Source organism: Emydura macquarii, unplaced genomic scaffold (genome assembly GCF_026122565.2).
Source record: "Emydura macquarii macquarii isolate MOO-44397 ecotype Brisbane River unplaced genomic scaffold, CSIRO-AGI_Emac_v2 contig_2988, whole genome shotgun sequence".
Classification (NCBI taxonomy): domain Eukaryota; kingdom Metazoa; phylum Chordata; order Testudines; family Chelidae; genus Emydura; species Emydura macquarii.
Genome location: NW_027133125.1, coordinates 4,516,092 through 4,536,548, shown reverse-complemented (window position 1 = coordinate 4,536,548; position 20,457 = coordinate 4,516,092). Strand labels below are relative to the sequence as shown.

The window sequence follows — 20,457 nt, the reverse complement described above, 5'->3', positions numbered from 1 at the left end:
GGGCCAGGGGGGGAATCATGCCATTAGTCCTCCGCTGGGCCGGAGTGAATGCAGGGGGCGTCCTCCCCAGCTCTTTCGGGGGGCACTGTGTGGCCAGGGCTTGGCGTTGCAGTAGGTACAGGGGGGGGGACCCAGGCTGGCTGGAGGGCAGGCAGGCTTCCGCCGGACACACAGGAAGGGTGGGGGGTTCAGACATCGGCCCTGCCCTGTGGAGTTGGAAAACTTGGGGCCTTGGTTTCCTCCGACGGTCGCTGACCCTGGGAGCCGGGGCTGCAGTCCGGCCGCTTGGGTGGCTTACAGAGGGGAGAGGCAGCCGGCGTCCGGGAACTTCAGGAACGTGGGACGCAGCAAACGCCACTCAAGTTTTAAAGGGGCCCCTCTCGATTTCTAGGCCCTGCCCCTGGGTGGCCCTGCCCCACGCTCTGCTGCTTGCCCGGCAGGCTGGAGGAGCTGGGGGAAGGGTGCGGCTGGATGACAGAGCGGTGCCCCAAAACTAGCGCCGTGCCCGTTCACCCCCGCTCAGGGTTTGGCCTGTGATCTTTGCCTCCTGTAGCAGTGAGTTCCATAGGTGAATTGTGTTGCATAAACAAGCGAGTCCTTCCTACCCCGCTGCTGCCTTTTTCTTAATCCCCGGGGCCAATCCAGTCCCCCCCACCTGGGGGTCACCTGGGCAAGGGTCGTGTCCAGCGGGTGCAAGTCAGCATCTTCCACTGCCCCCGGTGCAGCTGCCCCACTTTGCACCCGCTGAGGGGCTGCGTTTGTCCTGCAGGGATGGGAGCCAATCAGAGGGGAAACTGAGGCACGGGGCAGTGAAGGGACGTGCCTGGGGCTGCTGACTGAGGCAGTGGCGGAGGCTAGGCGGAGGGCTGAGACGCCGATGGTCGTGGTGTTCAGTCCGTCGCTGTTAGCGGCACAGCGGTGGTCCCAGGGCTGGAGCAGTGGGGGGGAATGGGGTGTGGGGCTCGGCATGTTGGAGCCCCACCCCAGGTGACTGACCCCTCTCCTCTCCTCTCTGTCCCCCCCACAGCCTGAGGACCTGGAGGCTCCCTCGTCCCACACGTTCAAGGTGAAGAGCTTCAAGCGGGCGAAGCCATGCGGGATCTGCGGCCAGGCCATCACGCGGGAGGGCAGCACCTGCCAAGGTGAGTGCGCGGGGCTGGCTCCACCGCCCCCGGGAGGGGACTTGAGCGGCATGTGAGATGAGCTGTGGGGGGGTCTCAGCCCAGTTCCCCATGGACGCCAGCCCGGCTGGTGGTGGGATCAGGGGGGCTAAGAACTGGAGCGAGCCCCCCCCACGGGACATCAGAGTCCAAAGCTGCCCGTCTCCTGCCACCGGCACCAAACTCCCCTGGGGCCCCGTGTCACTGCTGCATGCTGGGAGCGTCTAACCCACGGGTTCCTGACCTGTGGCCCGGGGGCCAAAAGTGACCCGTGGGGGCTCCCCTCCCGCTGGCTGCAGAAGCATCCAGCTGTTTCCTGTAAAGATGCCGTGGTTTGCCGGCCTCGCTGGTGCAGGGTCAGTACCTTTGTTCAGGAGTTGATGGACTGGTGGCCCTTCGGGGTTGTAAAGATGATATTCGTGGCCCTCGAGCCAAAACGTTTGGAAAACCGCTGCTCTAGCCTGACCAGCGGCCTGCCCTCCCCTGGCGCCAGGAGCCAGCCTGGGCGTTGCCATCCTCACCTTGGATGGCACCAAAGTTACCCGAGTGTGGATACAGTAGAGCTGCCAGGCTGGGCCAGGCCCTGGGCCGTCTCGCCCAGCTGGGGCCGGAGCTCCCGGGGGAGTGTAAAGAACAGGGCAATTCTGGAGTAAGCCGCCCCATCGCCCAGGCCTGACTTCTGGAGTGATCCCGGCCCATCTTGGCTACCAGCCGTTGATGGACCCATTCTCCAGGAACCCGAACCCAGTTACGCTTTCGGCCTTCACAACATCCTCTGGCAGTGAGTTCCACAGGTTACGGTCTTTTCTGTCTTATTTTCTATCCCTTTCCTCGCACTTCCTGACGCACAGCTATCCTGTTTGAGCTGAAGTTTTCCGAGAACTACCCGTGGGCACCCTCCAAGATCTCGTTCTTGGCTGGTAACAGCTAACTCAGACCCTGCCCTTGCGTGTCCATAGCTGGGATTATTTTGCCAACGTGGGTTACTTTGCACTTATCGATGTGGAGGTTCCATTGTGTTGCCCGGTCACCCAGTGCGGTGAGATCCCTTGGCAACGCTTCGCAGCCTGCTTTGGACTGAACTACCCTGAATCATTTTGTATCTTCCGCAGACGTGGCCAGTCTGCTCGTTAGCTCCTTTCCCAGATCATTTCTGAAATGTGTTGAACGGCCCCTGCTCCCAGGACAGATTCCTGGGGGGACCCTGCCATGTACCTCTCTCCACTATGAAAACTGACCGTTTAGTCCTACCCTTTAACCGGTGACCGACCCAGGAGGGGGCCTTTCCCTCTTCTCCCACGGCCACTTCATTCCCTTACAAGTCTTTGGGAGGGACCTAGTGGAAAGCTGTCTGAACGTCCAGGCACGCTTGCTCTTGTCCAGCTGTTTGTCGACCCCTCCCGCACAGAATTCCAGTAGATTGGTGAGGCGTGATTTCCCTTGGCGCGAGCCGTGCCGACTCTTCTCCGGCGCAAGGTTTGCTCGTGCCGTGGGTCAGCCTGGTCTTTCCTGGCGCTTCACCCCGCCTGTGCCTGGGAACCTTTCTGAGTCTGTCCTCTGGTGTGTGGTGCCCTTGCAGTTCTCGGGGCTGGCCACAGGATGGCGCCCCAGGCCTTTGCATGGGGAGAGCCGTGGGTGCAGCTTGCTGGCCAGGGCTGGATAAAGGGGGGGTTCCAGGGCAGGAGGGGACCATGCATGGCGTGCTGGGCTGGGACACCCCCCCCAGGGATCTTCCCAGATGCTCAGCCCCTAAGAGTCCTCCTGGCCATGCCCAGCCTTCACCGGGCACTGGGGTGGCCCAGGGCCCAGTAACACAGACAGGCCTGCGCCTGGCCCGGTGTGGACCCCCTGGTACAATTGTTCTCCTCCCCCCCCAGCCCCGCTCAGCTCTGGGCACCCTGGCCGGCTCTGCCCCACGCTGCGGGGGGTGGAGGCGGTTCGTTGGCTCGGGGCCGGGTGCCTTGCTGAGCCGGAGGGGAGGTATGGGGGCTGGGCGAGGGGCCTGGTCAGGCAGGAAGGGGTGGGGCAGAACTAGCCGTGGGGCATCGAGTAGGGCAGCCCACCCGAGGCCCAACCGTGGCCCCAGAGAGACTCTCACCCTGGTCATGTCAGGGAGTGGGGTGATGGCACCATGCCAGGCCTGGTCCTTGGGGCAGGGCAATGGGAGGCCGGGGTGCTGCCCGCTGCAAAACCTGACGACCCGGGGGGTGATCCTGATCCCATAAACTGGCCAGGCAGAGTTCCCCGCACGGCACCCTCCCCCAAGGGATGATTCTGGGGGGGGAAACTGGTGCAGGAGGCCGCTCTCATGGGAAGAGCGAGTCTGTCACCCCCCCCACCCATCCCGGTGCCCTCCTGGGGCAGTGCCCGCTTTGCACCTTCTGCCGAGCTGCGTGGGAGAACCCAGCCCCGTTGACTTGTTAACGCAGCCAGCGGCGGGCGCCGTCGGGGAGCCATGAGCTATAGTCGCTCCGGGCACGGCTTGGCAGCTGGCTCTCCGGGGTCCGTGGCACGGCAGTGCCAGGTGCTGCTCAGCCCTGCCCTTTCTTCCGCTGACGGGTGCCGGCAGTTCAGTTGCTCCATGGCATGGCACGGCACGGCAGGGCATGCCCCTGGCTTGTTATCCACGCAGGGGACTCGACATCAGCCGTTCCCCGGGGCCGGGCCCTGCCCCTGGTGTCTGGGCTCAGCTGGTCCCTCTCTTGTACCAGAGCAACTTAGAGCAGCCCTGGCGGCTGCTGTAACTCGTGGCCGCTTCGTCTGGCTGTCTAGGGATGCCCCTAACATCCGGTGCCAGCTTCTTCCCCCAAGGAGAGCAACCATGGGATCATTCAGGCTGGCACCGCACACGGCACCATTTCTTGCCAGGTCTGCCCGTGCCGCCCTGGCGTCTGTCTGCAGGGCGGGGGAGACCGTTTCATTGCCCACCCTGAGACCCTTCCCACAATCGCTTCTCCCCTTGCCCCCTCCCCGCCGCTCTTTGTGCTGCGACAATGCCTCAGTTTCCCCCCCACCTCTTCATCCTGGCATCATCTCCCCCTCCCCGCTACCAGGGGCTCACTGCCCGGTGTCTGGGACCCACAACCCAGCCGCACCCTCGGGGGGGGTGTGTGTGAAGGACTCCAACTTGTTTTCACTCCTGGGCTCACTTACCATCCGTCCTCCTGCCTCGCCCGGGCAGAGCGTCAGGACCCCGGGCCCTGCCGGCTGGCTTGGGGCGGTCCCTGGCTTCCCGGGCGCCCGGAGCTGGGAGGGCTGCCCGGTGCTGAGCCCTGCCTTCAGCCGGCCGGGGAGGCCTGGCTTTGCCCCGCTGGCTGCTGTCTCCCTCGGATCACGGAGCTCAGACCAGCTGCCGCTCCCTGCCCAGCGCCTCTCACCCTTTGCAATGCCAGCTGGGGAATCAGCCCCCGCCCGGTGTTTTAACTCCGTCCCCCCGGCTCCCACTGACCGTTTGGTCCCCCCTCGGTTCTCTTGGCTTTGTCCGCGGCTCTCCGGTGCCCGACGCAGCCTCACCTTGTCTGGTGGGACACCTGCCGTGGGGCGGGGGATTGAATTTGAAGACTCAGGGGCTGTGGCCCTGTGCCAGCTGGCCGGAGAGAGGGGCGCTCCTGCCCCCCTGCGCGTGGGTCGCATAGACGCCTCCCCGGAGCTCGCAGGACCGGGGGAGGTGAGGGTCGTGGGGGTTGCAGCCTGGGCCGGGCCCCGGTAAAGTATACCTTCCCCCCTCCACCACCATGTGGGGGCCCTGATTGCAGGGCGTGCCCGCCGCCCCTCCTGAGCCAGCACCCGCCAGCTAAGCGAGCAGCTGGGATCCGGCGCCAGCATGGAGGGACGCCGTCCCGCCGGCAGCAGAGCCGCCCACTGGGGCGAGGGGCAGGGGCAGCTGGCCCGAACTGACCCGCCGAGCCGGCGTACGGATGGGGGCAGATCACAGCAGTGACGGGGCGAGGAAGGGAGACAGGGGCCTGGCACGGCCCCCGCCCCCAGGCAGCAGAAGCCAGGACGGCTGCAGGAGTCTGACTCCCAGGGGTGGGCGGCGGCCCCGTGGTCGATGTCATCTGGGATATTGCAGGGCCCTTGCCGACCCTGCTCCTCGCCCTGCATCACCCCACTCCCCCGTTAGACCCCACCCAAAGACCCGTGGCAGGACTGGGGCCCCGGCATGCTGAGTGCCAGCAGGGGGTGCTCACACCTGGGTTTTGTGGTGTGTGTCTCCCACACAAATGGAATCTGGTTTAGTGATCTGTTTGTCTATCAGAGCCGAGTGGCGGGTTGTGGGGGGTCCCCGGCGAGTGTCCCCCAGCGCACTGGGAAGCAGGGTGGGTTTGGAAGGTGAACCGTTGGAAGGCAGGACAAGAAGAGCCCCTGGACTCGCCCTGTAGGCGTGGGCGCGTCGTCTGCCTGCTTGCCTCACTTTCCCCAAGGGGGACAGTTATTCTCCCCTGGTGCAGCGGGAGGGGAGCGTTTATTGCTAGAACTAGCCAGAGGTCAGCGGTGCAGTGCTTTTCTTGGGGGAGTTCTTGGGTTTCCCCCCATCTTTGGACTAACATTGTCACCCGACCCCTCACCCATACATACTCCCTGGTGCCCTCATCCAAAGAGATCCCCCATGAAGGGGAATCTATAAATTCAGGGAAATGATAAAATGAACAAGCAGATCTCTAAAGTAAGTAGGTGAGTGGCCAGCTTGCTTACCATTGGCTCCTCAATCTGCTCCTGTCTACAGCACCACTTGAAACCTCTGCGCAGGACGTTGCAGGTTGTGGTGACTACGTTTTACCTGTTATCCCCCAGCCCCAGACAATGGCCGCATATAAACCCCAGGCTCAGTCACCTGTTCACCCGCCTCTCAATTTGACATAGCTGGCACAAGCCGTGAGAATGGTTTGTCCTCTTCTCCCATGATGCTGTGGGGCGAGAATATGCAAATATTGAACAAGAACCTGGTACTGCTCTTCCACCAGTAGATGGCGCTGTTCACGTCTGCATTTCTTGCGCTAGCTTCCCTGGTCCGGGACCTTTTTGGCTCGAGGGGCTGCGAATATCGTTTTTACAATCGAGTCCATCAGCTCATAAGAAATGTGACGCCCGCGCCAGCAAGGCCGGCAGATCCCGGCATCGTTAAAGGAAACTCTTGGCTGCTCCTGGGCTCCGTTTGACATTCACGGTTTCACACTTACAACCGACTCGCGGCCTGTCCCACGCTCCCGGGCGAAACGCCAGTGCAGACGAGCGACTGTCCGCGCACGCTGAAGGACGTGGCCCGGCAGCGAAGACGTGTTGCGTGGCCTGCTCAGTGCAGGGCAAACCGGGAGGCCCTGAGTTTTGAAGTCCTGCCCCTCCTCGAGCATGGTGGGTCCTGGCTGCTCCGCCAGCAGCGCCCCCTGCCCCCAGCCAGAAGGCAGGAGTTCAGCCAGGGGGCTGAAAAAAAAAAAACAAAAATGATTAGGGGGCTGGAGCACAGGACTTATGAGGAGAGGCTGAGGGAACTGGGCTTGTTTAGTCTGCAAAAGAGAAGAGTGAGGGGGGATTTGATAGCGGCCTTTAACTACCTGAAAGGGGGTTCTAGGGAGGATGGGGCTAGGCTGTTCTCGGTGGTGGCAGATGACAGAACAAGGAGCAACGGTCTCAAGTTGCAGGGAGGGAGGTCTAGGTTGGACATTAGGAAAAAGTTTTTTACTAGGAGGGTGGTGAAACACTGGAATGGGTTACCTAGGGAGGTGGTGGAATCTCCATCCTTAGAGGTTTTTAAGCTGCGGCTTGACAAAGTCCTGGTTGGGATGATATAGCAGAGGTTAGTCCTGCTTTGAGCAGGGGGTTGGACTAGATGACCTCCTGAGGTCCCTTCCAACTCTAATATTCTATGATTCTATGATTCTATGATCTCCCGTCCCCCTGGCTGCAGCAGGGAAACTCCACGAGGCCCATGATTGGCCGGCAGCCTTTTCGCTGGTGCTTTCCCGGCTCTCTTGGGCAGGAGAAGGAGCCGGGGATCAGCAAGTGCGGGTCCCGGGGAGGGAGAAACCCAGGACAAGAATTAAAAATGAAGGGCCACTCTGCAGTGACGGCCTGGTGGAGAAGGCACTGGAGTGGGACTCAGGAGATCGGGGCTACGTTCCTGGCTCTGCTGCAGACTCTTGGGCCAGTCCCTTAGTCTCTCCTTGCCTGTCTGGAAAACGGGGATCGCATCCTCCCTACCGAGGCGATGAATTCCCTTTAGGGCAGGGGCTTTGCCTTACTATGTGGATGTCCAACACCTGGCACGGTGGCGTGTGGATCTCGCTTGAGCTTTCTAAACGATGCTGGTGGAGGTCCCCTAGTTATCCATTGGGTAGGGGGTCCCTTCCCTTTCTGAGTCAGTGCAAGGTCCCATATACAGGGCCCCCACATGGGGGGGAGAAGGGTACACTTTACTGGGGCCCGGAGGCCCTGGGGGGCCCGGCCCAGGCTGCAACCCCCATTACCAGGAGGAAGAAAATGTTCATGACTCATGAGATTGTCTGTATAGGATGAGGGATTGTGGGATGTGTGTGGGAGGCGGCCCGTGTTACAAGTTTGTACTGGGCCCGAAAAAATTAGTCTTGGGCCCTGCCCGTATAATGCCAGGGGGCGAAGAGTTGCCCTTTGGGTAATATCCAGGCCTTTACACCTTGTGATCAGTAGCGATCTCAGTATGCTTTTTGTTCATGACTTAAATTCCTTCTGTTCTTTCTACTGGAGCAGGCGTTCTGTGCTTCCTGATGTAAACTGTTGTGTTGTGTGTGGCTGTTTAACTGCGGCTCTGCTCCACCTTAGAGGTGGCTGCATTTCGGCGGGGAGTGCAGTGCTTTATACATGAGTAGAGTGTCTGATCGGTCGGGAAATGGGATGCTGGAGGGGGCTTCATTAGAGAAGGATGTTCTCTCTCACACATGCCGCCGGAGGCATGTGTATCGAGGCGGAGGAACATGTGCACGGAGGGGAGGATATGAGCTGGCCGTGGCAGACCCTGGTGCAGTTCAAGCCCAGCAGATCCGGATCTGCGGAGAGGTGAAGTCACCGGGCAGCGAGCCGCGAGCTCCTCGGCCCGGCCAAGTCCCTGTTATCAGGGCGGTCAGGTGCACCGCTGCTCTGTGCTCATTTTCCGATGGCTCTGCCGAGAAGGAAAAGCTTATTTAGGTTGCAACAATGCCGGCTTCCTGTGTTCCCTGCTGCGATGCTGCATCAGGAAATAACCCCAGGGAGGAGAGCCCCGGAGCCCTGGCAGCTAGCAGGGCTGAGTTCGAATCTCTTTGGGATCAGGGGGGTCCCTCCCCAATCTCTTCCCCTGTCTAATCAGAGGATTGGTGCCCCTGTGGCCAGCTGAAAGGGGCTGTGAGAGAACGGTCTGCATTGCATAATAGAAAATCCTCGCTCTTGCTCATAACAGCCGCCCCCGGGGAAGTTCAAAGGCAAATCTGCTTCCTTCCGCCCTGAAAGTTTGCGTGCCGCCCTTGTGGGTCTGGGGCGGTTTGTTGTTGCAGGGTTGCACTTGTTGTACTCGTTGCACTTGTTGTAGGGTGGCTGCTGGAGGTGCATTGTGTAGCTGTTGTAGGTTTGCTCAGGAGTGCACGGATGACCCTTGCAGACGCTGCTTTGTTATGGTAGGGTAGAAAGTGCTTTGGGGAGTGTTGGCCTGGCTTGGGGACCAATGAATCTGCTTAGATAGAACGACTGACCCGCATGCGCGCTCACACACACACAGATTTCCCCTTCTGCACTTGCCGGTCCAAGGGATTTCTAGAAATCTCAGCAGAAAGCGTCTCTCTGCAAGATTTCTGACCCTGCAGCTCAGGCGGTTCCATGCGTCTGGAGGAGGTTCTGAAAAGCATCGGTCCGTCTGGGTTCTGGGGGGCTCTGGCCTTTTCCAAGCTCAGCCGTCGTCAATACTCGTCGGGCAGATACAGGCTGAAATACAGTAGAGGCCGGAAGAGTCTCTGCGGCTCTGGTTATACTGTGTGATCCAGTGGAGACTGGCCTGCCGCTCAGAAGAGCTGGGTTCTGTCCGTGGGTCTGGCACTGGCTGTCTTTGGGCGAGTCATGGCCTATGCTCTGTGCCTCAGTTTCCCCAGCTGTCAAACTGGCATAATGATACTCCTCTCTTTTGTAAAGTGCTGGGAGATGTGTGGCTGAAAAGCCCTGTGTTGGAGTGAGCTGATTCTGTTTAGCTGTCTTGAAACAAGGAACCAGATTTCCGGGAATGAAAAACCAGCAGTAAAATTCCCCGAGGATGTGTGCGTCCAGCTGGGATCTCCCCACCCCCTGCCCCATCAGCAATGGCACCGTGGTTACCTCCAGATCTCAGTTACCAATGCGGAGGGGTGATACGGGAGTGGAGTGGCTGGGAGGGCGAACAGGAGTGAAACCGTGCGCCGTTCCCCCTGCGTTTTCAGAGCGGACTCTGGCCTGTCAGTGACATTACGAGGTGGTCGGCTCGGAAGCAGCCGAAGGGAAATGGTGCGAAATCAGCCTGGGGACGCGCTGCCACGGGAACTCGATGGGGACAGGAGCGCGGGAAGATTCAAAGCAGGACTGGCCATTGACATGGACATAAAGAAGACGCAGGGAGCGTCGCTGCTGCTGCTGGCAGTTCTGGAGGGGATCTGAAGCCTGGTGCTTCAGGGCTGGAGCAGATCTGTGGTAGAGAGCAGGAGAGACCCAGGACGGAGGGAGATTATCCCTCGTCCGCGACTGCCGGGTTCCCACCTGGTCCCTGTGAACCTCTGATACCAGCCGCTGTCAGGGGTGGGATGCAGGGCTAGCTGGAGCTGGGGCTGGTCCGGTCGGCCTGTTCCTATGACACACCCAGGTGCCGGTCCCAGGAGAAGGACGGGCCATTTTCCCAGTCCCAGACTCCAAGGACACAGGGCAAAATCCTTCCCTCCTGGCCTTTATTCTTGCCACTTCCCACGGGCTCTGGCAGGGATGGGGTTAAAAGCCCCCCCCAAAAGCCAGAGGCGAGTCTCCTTCGGAGGGGGCAGGGCCAGGCAGGTGTTGCAGGGACTGCTTTATTCCTTGGTTGCATGGAATTTGCATCCTGAATTTCCTGGTCCTCAGAGGTTCTTCGGCTGCTCCCAGGGGGGACCCCTCCCTTGTCTGAGCAGCTTGTGGTCTGCTGCCCTTCTTGGACGTGCTTCACCGCCTCGGGCGCTCTTCACTCCCGAGGGGGAAACTGAGGCCGCGGCGGGCTGCGTTACTGCACCCAGCCGGGCAGTGGCAGAGCGGGGCCGAGAACCCAGGAGTTCCAAGTCCTGCACTAGCGCCTGGTCCGGCCGGTCTCCCTGGGCGTGAAAAGCCAAGGTAACGTATCCTGCCCAACACGGACCAGGCCCCCCCCCCCGCCTCTGCCCGCCGGGAACAATGGCTGTGTTGTATCAAAGGAACAGATGCTGTTTCTGGCAGGGCTGCAAACTCCAGTGCAAACCGCTGGCGCGGGGAGCTGCACTTTACCTGGCCGGGGGCTTTGCTGGGGACTTGCCAAGGACTGGCGGGCAGCGCGGTGCGGGCATCTGCAGCAGGGTTCAGAAATGCCGGCACCAGGCCGCTCAGGGCAGGGCTGGGAGCCCAGGGCCCGGAGTTTGCCCTGCGGGCGGTAAATCAGAACTGGGCGTGATGGCACGGGGCTGGCTTGTGCCAGCAGAGGCCTGGCCCCTTGCGTGGGTGTTTTACCCAGCTGCCGGGTGCCCTGGGAGTGCAGTGGGTCTAGCTGCTGGTCGCGGGGCGCGCTCCAGGGACCCAATCCTGCCCCTACTGACGTCCACGCAGGATCAGTCTCTATCAGCCCCTCTCCCTATCCTCTCCGCCTGCCCTTCTCCCCTGCCCCAGAGGGCAGATGTGACCGAAGGACCACGGGAGCGGGTAGGTTTCTTTCTCCTCTCCTCACCCATGGCGTCTGGCCCCCCCCGCTGTCAGCCAGGCTTTCTCCTCGGAGCCCTGCTCAGACAGGGAGGGCGTTGGTGGTGGGGAGGGGGGAGAAGACGGGATGTGATAGTTAATGTTCTCTTAGTCTGGGGATGTCTCATTGCTCCGGGGGTGTGGAGGGGTTTGCAGCTGGCGTCGGTGCGGGCCCAGCCGTGGGCGTGAGCACACGTGCGTGTGAGAGGTGTGTGCCTAGGCACACGCAGTGGGTGTGTTTGGGGGCGAGCAGGCCCACGCGTGAGTGCGACGGGCGTGTTGAACTCCGCACGCCTGGGGGCCCAGCTGCATCTGGGCAGCTGAACTGTCGGGTCCAGCCCCCCCGCCGCCTGCTTTGTGCTCTTTGACTGGGCAGATCAGCCGTCTGATCCAAGGGAGAGAGCCCGGTGATAGCCAGCTGGCTCTGGCCAGGGCATGGGAGAATGGGCTCTTGGGAGGAGCTTTACATTTTACATCTGGGGAAACTGAGGCAGGGAACAGTTAAGTGACTTGCCCAAGGCCACCAATGGAATCGGAGTCAGAGCTGGGGAGAGAACCCAGGAGTCCTGGAGCCCTTCCTCCCTCTAGAAGCGCTGTGGCCAGTGACGGAGGTCTGTGCCCAAGCAGGGCGAGGGTGTGTAGCGGGGGAGAAGAGTGGGATAATATGGAGCATTCCACTTCCCCCCCACCCCCAGGGAGGGGTTAGGTGGGGGGGCTGAGGAGAGAGGAAACCCCTTTAAATACCACCCCCTGCCCCAGCCGTTAGCTTTACTCCAGCTGGTGCCTGCGCGTACCCTGGGCAGCACGCCTGCCCTGCACCGAGGGCCCCGGTGTCCGGGCCGGGCAGTGGCGTTAAAGGGCTGGGCCGCAGGGACAGAACATGCGTTGTTTAAAGGGACGTTCGCTGCCTGATGTGGCCAGAAAGGGCCCCCCGGGATGGCGTGGCGGGATGGATCGGAGCTGAGCCCGGCTGGGCAGATCTGTCTCGAAGCGGCGCTGCGGGGCGGGCTCCGGGCGCCCGCTCAAGCGATCGGAGGGGCTTCCCACCGGTCGCACCTTCCTGCTTCGGCGGTCGGAACGTAAGTGTCAACGTGGCGATGCCCCGACCCAGCTCTCCGGCGGCTGCGCTGGCTCGGCAGGGCGAAGGGCCGACGGGGAGGTTCGCCGTCGACCTCCGTCGGGCCAAAGCGTCACCCGCTGAGGATCCAAAATGGTAGGCCCCGATCCTGGAAACGCGTGCTTGATTTTACTGGGGCTGCCCCCACGCCGATCGGCCTGGCAGCGGGTCTGAGACAACCTCCCTGCAGGTGAGGGCGGCTCTGCAAAGGGCCCTTTGTGCAAACACTGCAGCAGCGCCGTGGAGCGAGGAACGCCAGGGAATCCGCCCCAGCTGGTTTCACGCTTTCTAGCTGAGAGCCATGCTGGGGAGAGAGAGAGAAAAAAAAAAAAGGAAAGGTAAATTACGCAGCCTCAGGGCTGGGAAAAAGAGACCTGGGATTGTCAGCCGGTCTCTGGGTGTCAGATCGGTTTGGGTAATGGAAGCCTGGGAAGGGGACTCTGACTCTTGGTGCTGACTGGAGAAATCGTGTCAAACTTCGAAGTCGTAGCATTGCTGGTCGCTTGTTTCCATTTGCAGGTTGCTTCGTTTGTTGCACGTCAAATCAACCCTGCAGCTAAAGGGAGACCAGGGAGGGGGGGCTTAAAACAATGGCGGGTTTTTTGTTTTTTTTTTGAGCTAATGCAATAGTATGTAACTTACCCTGCACTTTTCAGCTGTTGCTCTCAAAGGAGGTCAGGCTCATTTATATCTGTAAAAGGGGGAAACTGAGGCACAGAGCGGGAAAGTGGTTTGCCTAAGGTCAGGCAGGGCAGGGCAGCAAACCCAGGTCTCCTGAGCGCCAGTCCAATGCTCGAGCCGCCAGCCATGCTGCCTGCATGTCTGTACGGAGGATCCCAGCCCAGATGCTATGGTGATGGGAAGTTGGGAGCCACAGAAGGGACCCACGGCTTCTCTGAAAGAGCACCGGGCAGTGCTGGGATTGGCCCGGCAGTGAGGGGCGTGCTAAGGAACAGAGATATGTCCCTTCCCTGCCTGTGATTATTTAAAGGGGGAGTGGTGCGTCTCAGTCGCTGGCCCTGCAGTGGGAGAAGGGAACCGGGGTGTGACTGGGTGAGGAGATCCCCGGGCAGCTGGAGGAAGGCAGCCACGCACCCAGTCCCGAGAGAGGGGGCGAGGAAGAAGCGACGGATTTGCACAGCAGACGTGTGGCTAAATCCATCTGGCTCTGAACATCTCACCTGCCGGGTCCGCAGCGTGCAGGCTGGCGGGGTGGCGGGGGTCTTGCTAGCCAAATGCATTGCATGGGGTGGAACGGTTCCTTCTGGCACCGCCTCGTCTGGCCGCAGGGTCCCATCGGACAGGGACTAGGCCAGGTCGGTGCTCCGCCGGGGAGGGCTGCGTGCAGCTGGGGCGAGCCGAGCACGAGGGGTGAGCCGAAGGCTGGCGGACGTGGGGAGGATGGTTAAACAAGGGACAAGGGGCAAAGGAGAACATCAGCCGGATCCCCGCAGGGTGGGTGATTGCAGGTGGGGCTGTCCGACCTGTCTCTGGCGCCCCTGAAGTGGGACTGGGCACCGGCGTCCCCATAGGAAGCTGTCAGGCAGGGCCCCGAGGAGCGAGGTCCGAAGAGGGCGCACGTTGATTCTCTGGGTTCTCCGAAGTGAGCGGCTGGAGAGCCAAGCTGCCGGGAGGGCTTCCCCACAGGGAAACGGCCCCGTCTGGCCCCTTGTATTGCTGCAGCCCCTGGGATGTCACAGGTGCATTCTCCAGCCAGGGCCTCGTCTGGTACCGCAGCGACGTCGCCCCGTTACGCCCCAGCCCGTCGCAGGGCAGCGCCCGGCTCCTCTGGCCCGGCTGGCGGCTTGGTGGGGGCGGTGGGGTGCCTGGCACCCGGGGAAATGCTGTTTTCTGGCCCGTGACGGTTGTCAAGAAGGTGGAGGGTCCCGTCCTGAGATGGGCAGAGGGGGTGGGGCAGGGACGCCCGCCCCAGCTGGCATGGGTCTATCCAACCCGGGTTTATGTCCCCCAGCTGAGGCTGCGGGGGGAGTGGTCCCCCCCCCCGGGCGCTGTTTAATCCCCCAGGTCCGCGTTCCCAAGGGGAAAGGAGCACTGCGCCCTCCAGGCCAGGGGCCTCCCTTGAATCCCGGCTGAATTCACTGCTGGTAAGAGGGGGGACTCGTAGCGGGGGCTAGCGAGGGGCCCAGGACGGGCCATGGCCACACTTCCCTCCGTGCCGCGCTGCTGATACCAGCCTGCTCGTCCCGCTAGGCCCGCCCTGGCTCCCCTTTCCCCAGCCCCACGGAGTCCCCTCCATCGTGACCCACGGCCCCCCCCCCTTGCTCTGCCGCGCCTGGGCTCACGCCCCCAGCTCTGCCAGCGCAGTCCCAATCCACAGCCCCCCCCCGCTAGCCCAGCCCCGGACCTTCTGCTGCAGCTGGCCACTGAGCCAAGTTTGGTTGCCATTTTGGGGCGCCAGCGGCCCAGGCCTGAGGAGAGGCCTGCAAGCGACCGCGGGATCGGACCCCAGCCCTCCTGCTCCGCCATGCCAGAGGGCCGGGCCGGCTGGGCTAAAGCAGATGCCCGGCAAACGGCGCACGGGCAGCCCCCCGCCCACGTCACTCTAGACTGCAGCTGAACCTCCCGCAGCTCAGGGCACTGGGAGGGGACCCCCCCCCCTTTCTGCTCGACCCCTCCTCGGCCCTGCCTGGCTCAGCAGAGGCTGAGATCTGGGCCCCGAAACGGGCGCCCGTTTTGTTTCATAATCTGGGGCAGGGAGCGTGGATCTCTGAGCCGCCCCGAAGGAGAAGCAGGGCGGGGCGGGGGGCGAACAGGGCCCAAGCATAATTTTTTATGGCCAGTACAAACTTGTAACACGGGCCCCCTCCCACGCACATACCCATGGGGGTTGCAGCCTGGGCCAGGCCCCCCAGGGCCTCCGGGTCCCGGTAAAGTGTACCCGTTTCCCCCCCCCCGCCATGTGGGGGTCCTGGCGGGGGGGAACCGGGACCAGAGTTTTTACATTCCTGCTCCAGTGAACTGCCGGGAACATGACTCCCGGAGCGGGCGGGAGGGCTGGGCCATGTGTACTGTGGAAAGAAAGAGAAAGGGGGGGCGGCGGGAGGGGGGGGGAAGAAAAAGGGGTAGGCCAGCAAATCTCCAGCCCCCGGGCAGGCACTGACAGCGCGGCAGGCAGCTCAGCACAATGCGCGCAGTATTTCCCTGGCTGCAGTGGGCCGGCGCGCTCGGCCGTACCTGTGCCGTGTGAGGCTCTCTTTGGCGAGGGGCCAGCCGCCGAGCTCCCCTCCCCGCCCCGCCCCGGCCTGGGCGCGTGTTTTCCGCAGGACTTGGCGCGGCAGCCCGGAGCGTTTGGCTCGGTGGGTGTTTCTGTCTTGGGGCTGTCCCCGGTAAGCCGGCCTGGTTCCGGTGCTCCGATCCGGGGAGGTGACCTCGCTATTGAAACCCCCCCTTTTTTTTCTCTCTCTGTCTCTCTCAGGGTGCAAGCTGTCCTGTCACCGGAGATGCGAAGCCAAGGTAAGGAGCCGTCTTTCTGCAAAGTGGGGGTTCCCCCGTTTCTCGGCTCCCCGCCAGCAGCTGGGGTGAAGCCGCTCTGCCCCGCAAAGGAGTGCGCTCTCCGCTCCCCGGGTTCACCCCTGCGCGTTCTTTAGCCGGAGCCCGGTTAGTCCATGGAGGTGACGGCCCAGGGTCCTGCCAGGTCGGCAGCGTCCGGTTACAAAATCCCTGCCACAGAAGGGAGAGTAAAGCTCCTCCCGCCTGCCCTGAGCGCCGGCTGGCTTTTCCTTTGTACCGCCGGGAAAGGTTTTCCCTTTCTGCAGGAGCGCTAGGCAAGCCGGATGCACGGCCAGCCGTGTGCAGAGGGGGGCTGCTGCTTCAGGGCTTTCCGAGGTGAATGATCTTCCCTTCTCCCCGGCCCCTAAAACAACCAGGGGCGAAGTCCTGGCCCCGCCAAGCGCCACGGGATTTTGGGTGGTTGATTTCCGCGGGGCCAGGATTTCACCCTGGGCGGTGAAAACCCGCCCGTTTCAAACTGGTTCTCCTTTGCGCCCCGGGCTGCGTGGGCATCCGCGCCTCCTTCCCGGCGGCTGGCGTGGGGGGGTTCTCGTGCCCGAGCTGCCCATCCGTCGTAGCGGGTGGCGGGTGCTGCTCCGGGCGTCAGCTGCTGGTTGTGGGGTCGCTCGGGCTTGGAAACGCCGGGAGCTGGGGCGGCTGTGAGCTTGCTAAGCGGGTCCGGGTTTGTGGCTGCCCCGCGCTGGCTGCGCTCTGGCGCTGGCTTTCCCAGGGTCGCTGTGCACATGGGCAAGGTGCGTGGGGCGGCTTCTTGCGTCCTACATGCCCGTCGATCCGTGCCCCCCTAACCCAGCGTGCTGCTTATGCTGCGGACGGGCAGCGGACACGGCATGTAAACTTGGGGTGACGGGCTGGAAGAGACTAGTGCCCCCAACACCCCTCCCCTGCCTCGTCTGCCCGCCCGCTTCTCCTCCTCCTCCCCAGTTCTTTCTCCGAAATGCTGGGCCACATGGCCCAGCGTCTGTTCCCAATCACGGCGCGCAGGCCCCTGGATACGGCCTGATTTCCCGGCCCCCAGGACGGGCGTCGATGGAGACGGTCCCGGAGCCCAGCTGCCTCCATCCTCGCGCGTGGGGACTTGCGCGGAAGAGCTGGGTCTGAGACGGGCTCTCGGCCCCCCTCTGCGAGCACCCTTGGCGGATGTGTGGGGAAGGCGGGTGCCGGGACGGGGGAGAAGGGGAGGTATCAGGTGTCAGGTGATGCCTGTTGGCGTAGGTCCCAGGGTGGCAGCTGTCCCCAAATCCTGCCCAGGACCTGGCCGTGGAGAAGGGCCGGAGCACCTGGGAGTCAGTGAGCTAGTGATGTCTGAGGCCACGTTCTGCCCGGGTCTCTTCTCCAGCTGCCAGGAGCCGCCCTGGGGAGGTGTGAAAGCCCGGAGCCGTGCCCCTCTCCGGGGTCCCGTGCCGGGTGATTGCTCTGGAACCAAACGGAGCCGGTACAGAACGGAGCTGGGGTCCCCCACTGGTTGGTGTGTCCCCCCCGTCCCCCTCTGGGCTGCTCCCCACACGGTCTGTCTCCGGTACGGCTCCGGCGCCCGGCCCATGAGCTCCTGTGCTGGAGACACTCGGCCTGCTAGTTCCATGGGGCGCCGGCAGGACCCCCACGTGGCGGGTGGGGGGCGGGGAAAGGGTGCACTTTACTGGGGCCCGGAGGCCCTGGGGGGAGCCCGGCTCAGGTTGCAACCCCCATGGGTATGTGTGTGTGTGGGGGCCCGTGTTACATGTTTGTACTGGGCCTGAAAAAATTATGCTTGGGCCCTGGGCACCGGTTCAATGCCCGGGGCAGCTGCCAACACGGCAGCCGTCCCACAGGCAGGGCTGCCTGTCCCCCCTCGCTATCCGGGCTCTCCGCTGAGACTCGCCCGCCTTGCTTCTGCGGGTCACTCCTCGGTGAGGGTCTCCCACAATGCATTTTCCCTTCAGCGGGCCCTGGAAGCAACAACCCGCCCACCCCACCCCGGGGAGGCTCCGCTGCCCTTCCCAGCCATTCTCCAAAGTCCTCACAACCCACCCTAGCCCCTTGTCCCCACACCCTTCTGTTCTTAGGAGCACAGGCACTGGCAGACTGGATCGGACCCCAGGTCTGTTTGCCCCGTATCCTGTCTCGGCCCGTGGCCCGTGCCAGCTGGGTCAAAGGAAGGTGTGAGAACCCCACAGCCGCAGCTGGGAGATCATCTCCTCTGCTAGGCTCTGCTAGGGATCAGCTCCAGCCCCGTAGCAGGACGTTTAATATCCCGCCCAGTTGTCTTGCCATTCACGGAGATAACTCTGGATATTCTCCTTAGCCAGAGAAATGTCCCGTCCCTTTTCGAGACCTGCAAAGTTCTCGGCCGCAGCACCTTCCTGTGGCGGTGAGTTCCGCCGTCTTTCTCCCGAGTGGGCAGAAAAGCCTGACCTGCAACGGCCTCTCCGCTCCTACGTGGTTCCCATCTGAGACGCCCCCGGCTCTGATTCCCACATTGAACTGTCCCTGCACCTGGGCTTAGCCAGCCAGCTGCCACCAACTCTTGTCTGCCCGGGAGCCCCATCTTCAGCTGCCCTGCCGGCACGGCTGTTGGCTGTTTCCTACGCAGACTGTGCTTGACCGTGGGGCGTCTCAGAGACTCCTTGGTGGCAGGCGGCGTCGGAAGGAGGGAGGGAGATGTTTTCTTTCTCTTTTCTTCCTGGGCCTTTCCCTGCTGTGGAAAGATCCTTCCCATTGTGAGCCATTGTGATTCCGTGTGGGAATCCAACAGCAGTTAGAGGCTCTTGGGGCTGGGAGACGAGGAATAACACAGGGGACTTTCTTCTCCCTCTGCGGGGTGTAGGTAGCATCAAGTGGTTGCTGGTATTTGACTGAAGCTCCGCCCACAACTGTAAACCCCGCCCCCAACTTCAGAGGTGGTGCTTCAGTGAGTGTCGGCTGACTAGGGAATGTGGCCTTCATTAGGTTCCAGAATCAACACCCCGCATGGTCGTGTTTCTTCGCGGACGCCGGGTGGCAGCGCCGGACTGGTTCACGTGCGGGAGGTTTTCTTCACGACCGTAAAGGCTAGAAACAATTTTTTGGGGGGTTCAATGGAACCTTAAGCGCGGCAGAGGCTGGTGGGGCTGTTGGAGACGAGCCCTGCCATCCCACAGCGCCCTGTGTTGGCCCTCTCCGGCCCCCGTGCCCGCGCGATGTCAGGAATGTGAAATCTCTCCGTCTCTTCTGGGGCACGGAGGAAGCTGTGGTCGAGAGCAGCGACTGGCCGTGGGTTTGAGCCCCAGGTCCATCTAACCGGAATCTCCTCTCTGAGGGTGGCTGGCCCCGGAGGGTTCAGAGGAAGGTGCAAGGACCGTGCCATAGACGATGCAGGATCATCTGCCGCACACACTGGGTTCCAGGGACCCGGGTTCTTTTCCCAGCCCTGATACATCTGACCTAGGGCACGCTGCTTTAATTGCCCTCTGCCTCAGTTTCCCCGCTGCACAACTGAGACAATCTTCCCTTTGTCTGGCCTGTTTAGACTGTGAGTGCTGCAGGGCAAGGGCCATCTCTTGCTCTGCAGATGTACAGCACCTGGCACGATGTGGCCGTCCCTGAGATCGGGCTCCCAGGTGCTCCCATAATCCACAGAATACAGGCTATACCCAGCCCCGAGCCGGAAGCCAAAATCAGCATCCCCCGCTCCCCTCCGTGCGGTGATGGGCCAAACCCTGCTCTGCCCTAGGGCAGCCCGGCAATAGAGCGGGTCCTGGCGTGCATGCCACCGTGGCATCTGACCGGCTCAGAGCAGAGCCAGATGTGGATACACCGGTGCTGTCTACACTCGTGCAATGACGGGAGAGAGTCCCAAAAGAGGCCTGGGTAGATTGGGGCTGCTCCGATGCCCCCGGAGAGACAGGCAGACAAGGGTGACGGGTCCAGCTACGAAGCTGTGATCTGGATCGAGATCTGCTGCAGGCTCTTCTCCAGCATCCCCGCCTGGAGTGGGCAGCGTCTGGCTCCGGGGTCCAGGCCCCTTTCTCATGCCTACCCTAACTCGGCCTTGATCTCGGGGGAGCGAAGCCGGCCTGGGAAGGTCCTGGCGGAGGCGGGTGGCGGGGAGCCGCGGCCGTTCTAGCTGGGTGCAGCTGGCAGGAGTGGCGGCTGATTTGGCTGGGAGACGGGTTGCGCGGCCGAGGGCTTTTTATGTCAATCTCCCCAGCAGCCAGCCAGCCAGCCAGCGACCCAGGCGTCGTGTCGCAACATGAAAAGCTGGGTGGTGAAAACCAGCTCGAGACACACAGGCCCAAGACTCCACCAGCGTCCTCCCTGCACCCGCGCACGGCTCTGCCCGGCCGCACGCGTGCCTCTCTGCACACGCTGCTGCATTGGCTGCCTGGGGGTGCGCGCTGGCTGGCTCGGCGCCCCGGCTCTGCGGTCTGGGGAGCTGCGAGCCAGTTTACGCCAGCTGAGCAGCTGGCCCTCACCGCCTGGCTGGCGGCCGGGGACGCATCTGGGAGCGTGCGCCCTGCCTGAACCTGTGCATATTTTTACGGGTGCATGTCTGGGGCGGGGCTTTGGGGTGGGGGACGCGATCCTCTGTCTCTCCGAGGGCCCTGGAGAACCTGCAATCCTGCCTTGTCCGGGCGTTATTGAGCCACCTGTGCCCCCTTGGCCACTGGCAGCTTTTGGGGCGTCTCCCGTCGGTGAACGCCAGCGACGGGCGCAGCGTTGGGCTGAATAGTGTAGATGGAGCGCCGGTGATTTGACCTCTGAGCCAGCTCGGACCACACG

General features: G+C 62.6%; 1 protein-coding gene across 3 annotated transcripts in view; it reads left to right on the top strand.

The window, feature by feature from the left end:
• The window catches only part of TNS1 (tensin 1), a 236,554-nt gene that overhangs the window by 11,368 nt on the left and 204,729 nt on the right, over positions 1 to 20,457 (top strand). For all 3 annotated transcript variants that reach the window (XM_067529461.1, XM_067529463.1, XM_067529459.1), the window contains exons 2-3: positions 1,028 to 1,142; positions 15,626 to 15,663. In XM_067529461.1, the coding sequence (XP_067385562.1) occupies positions 1,028 to 1,142; positions 15,626 to 15,663 (153 nt within the window). The remainder of the gene's footprint in view (positions 1 to 1,027; positions 1,143 to 15,625; positions 15,664 to 20,457) is intronic.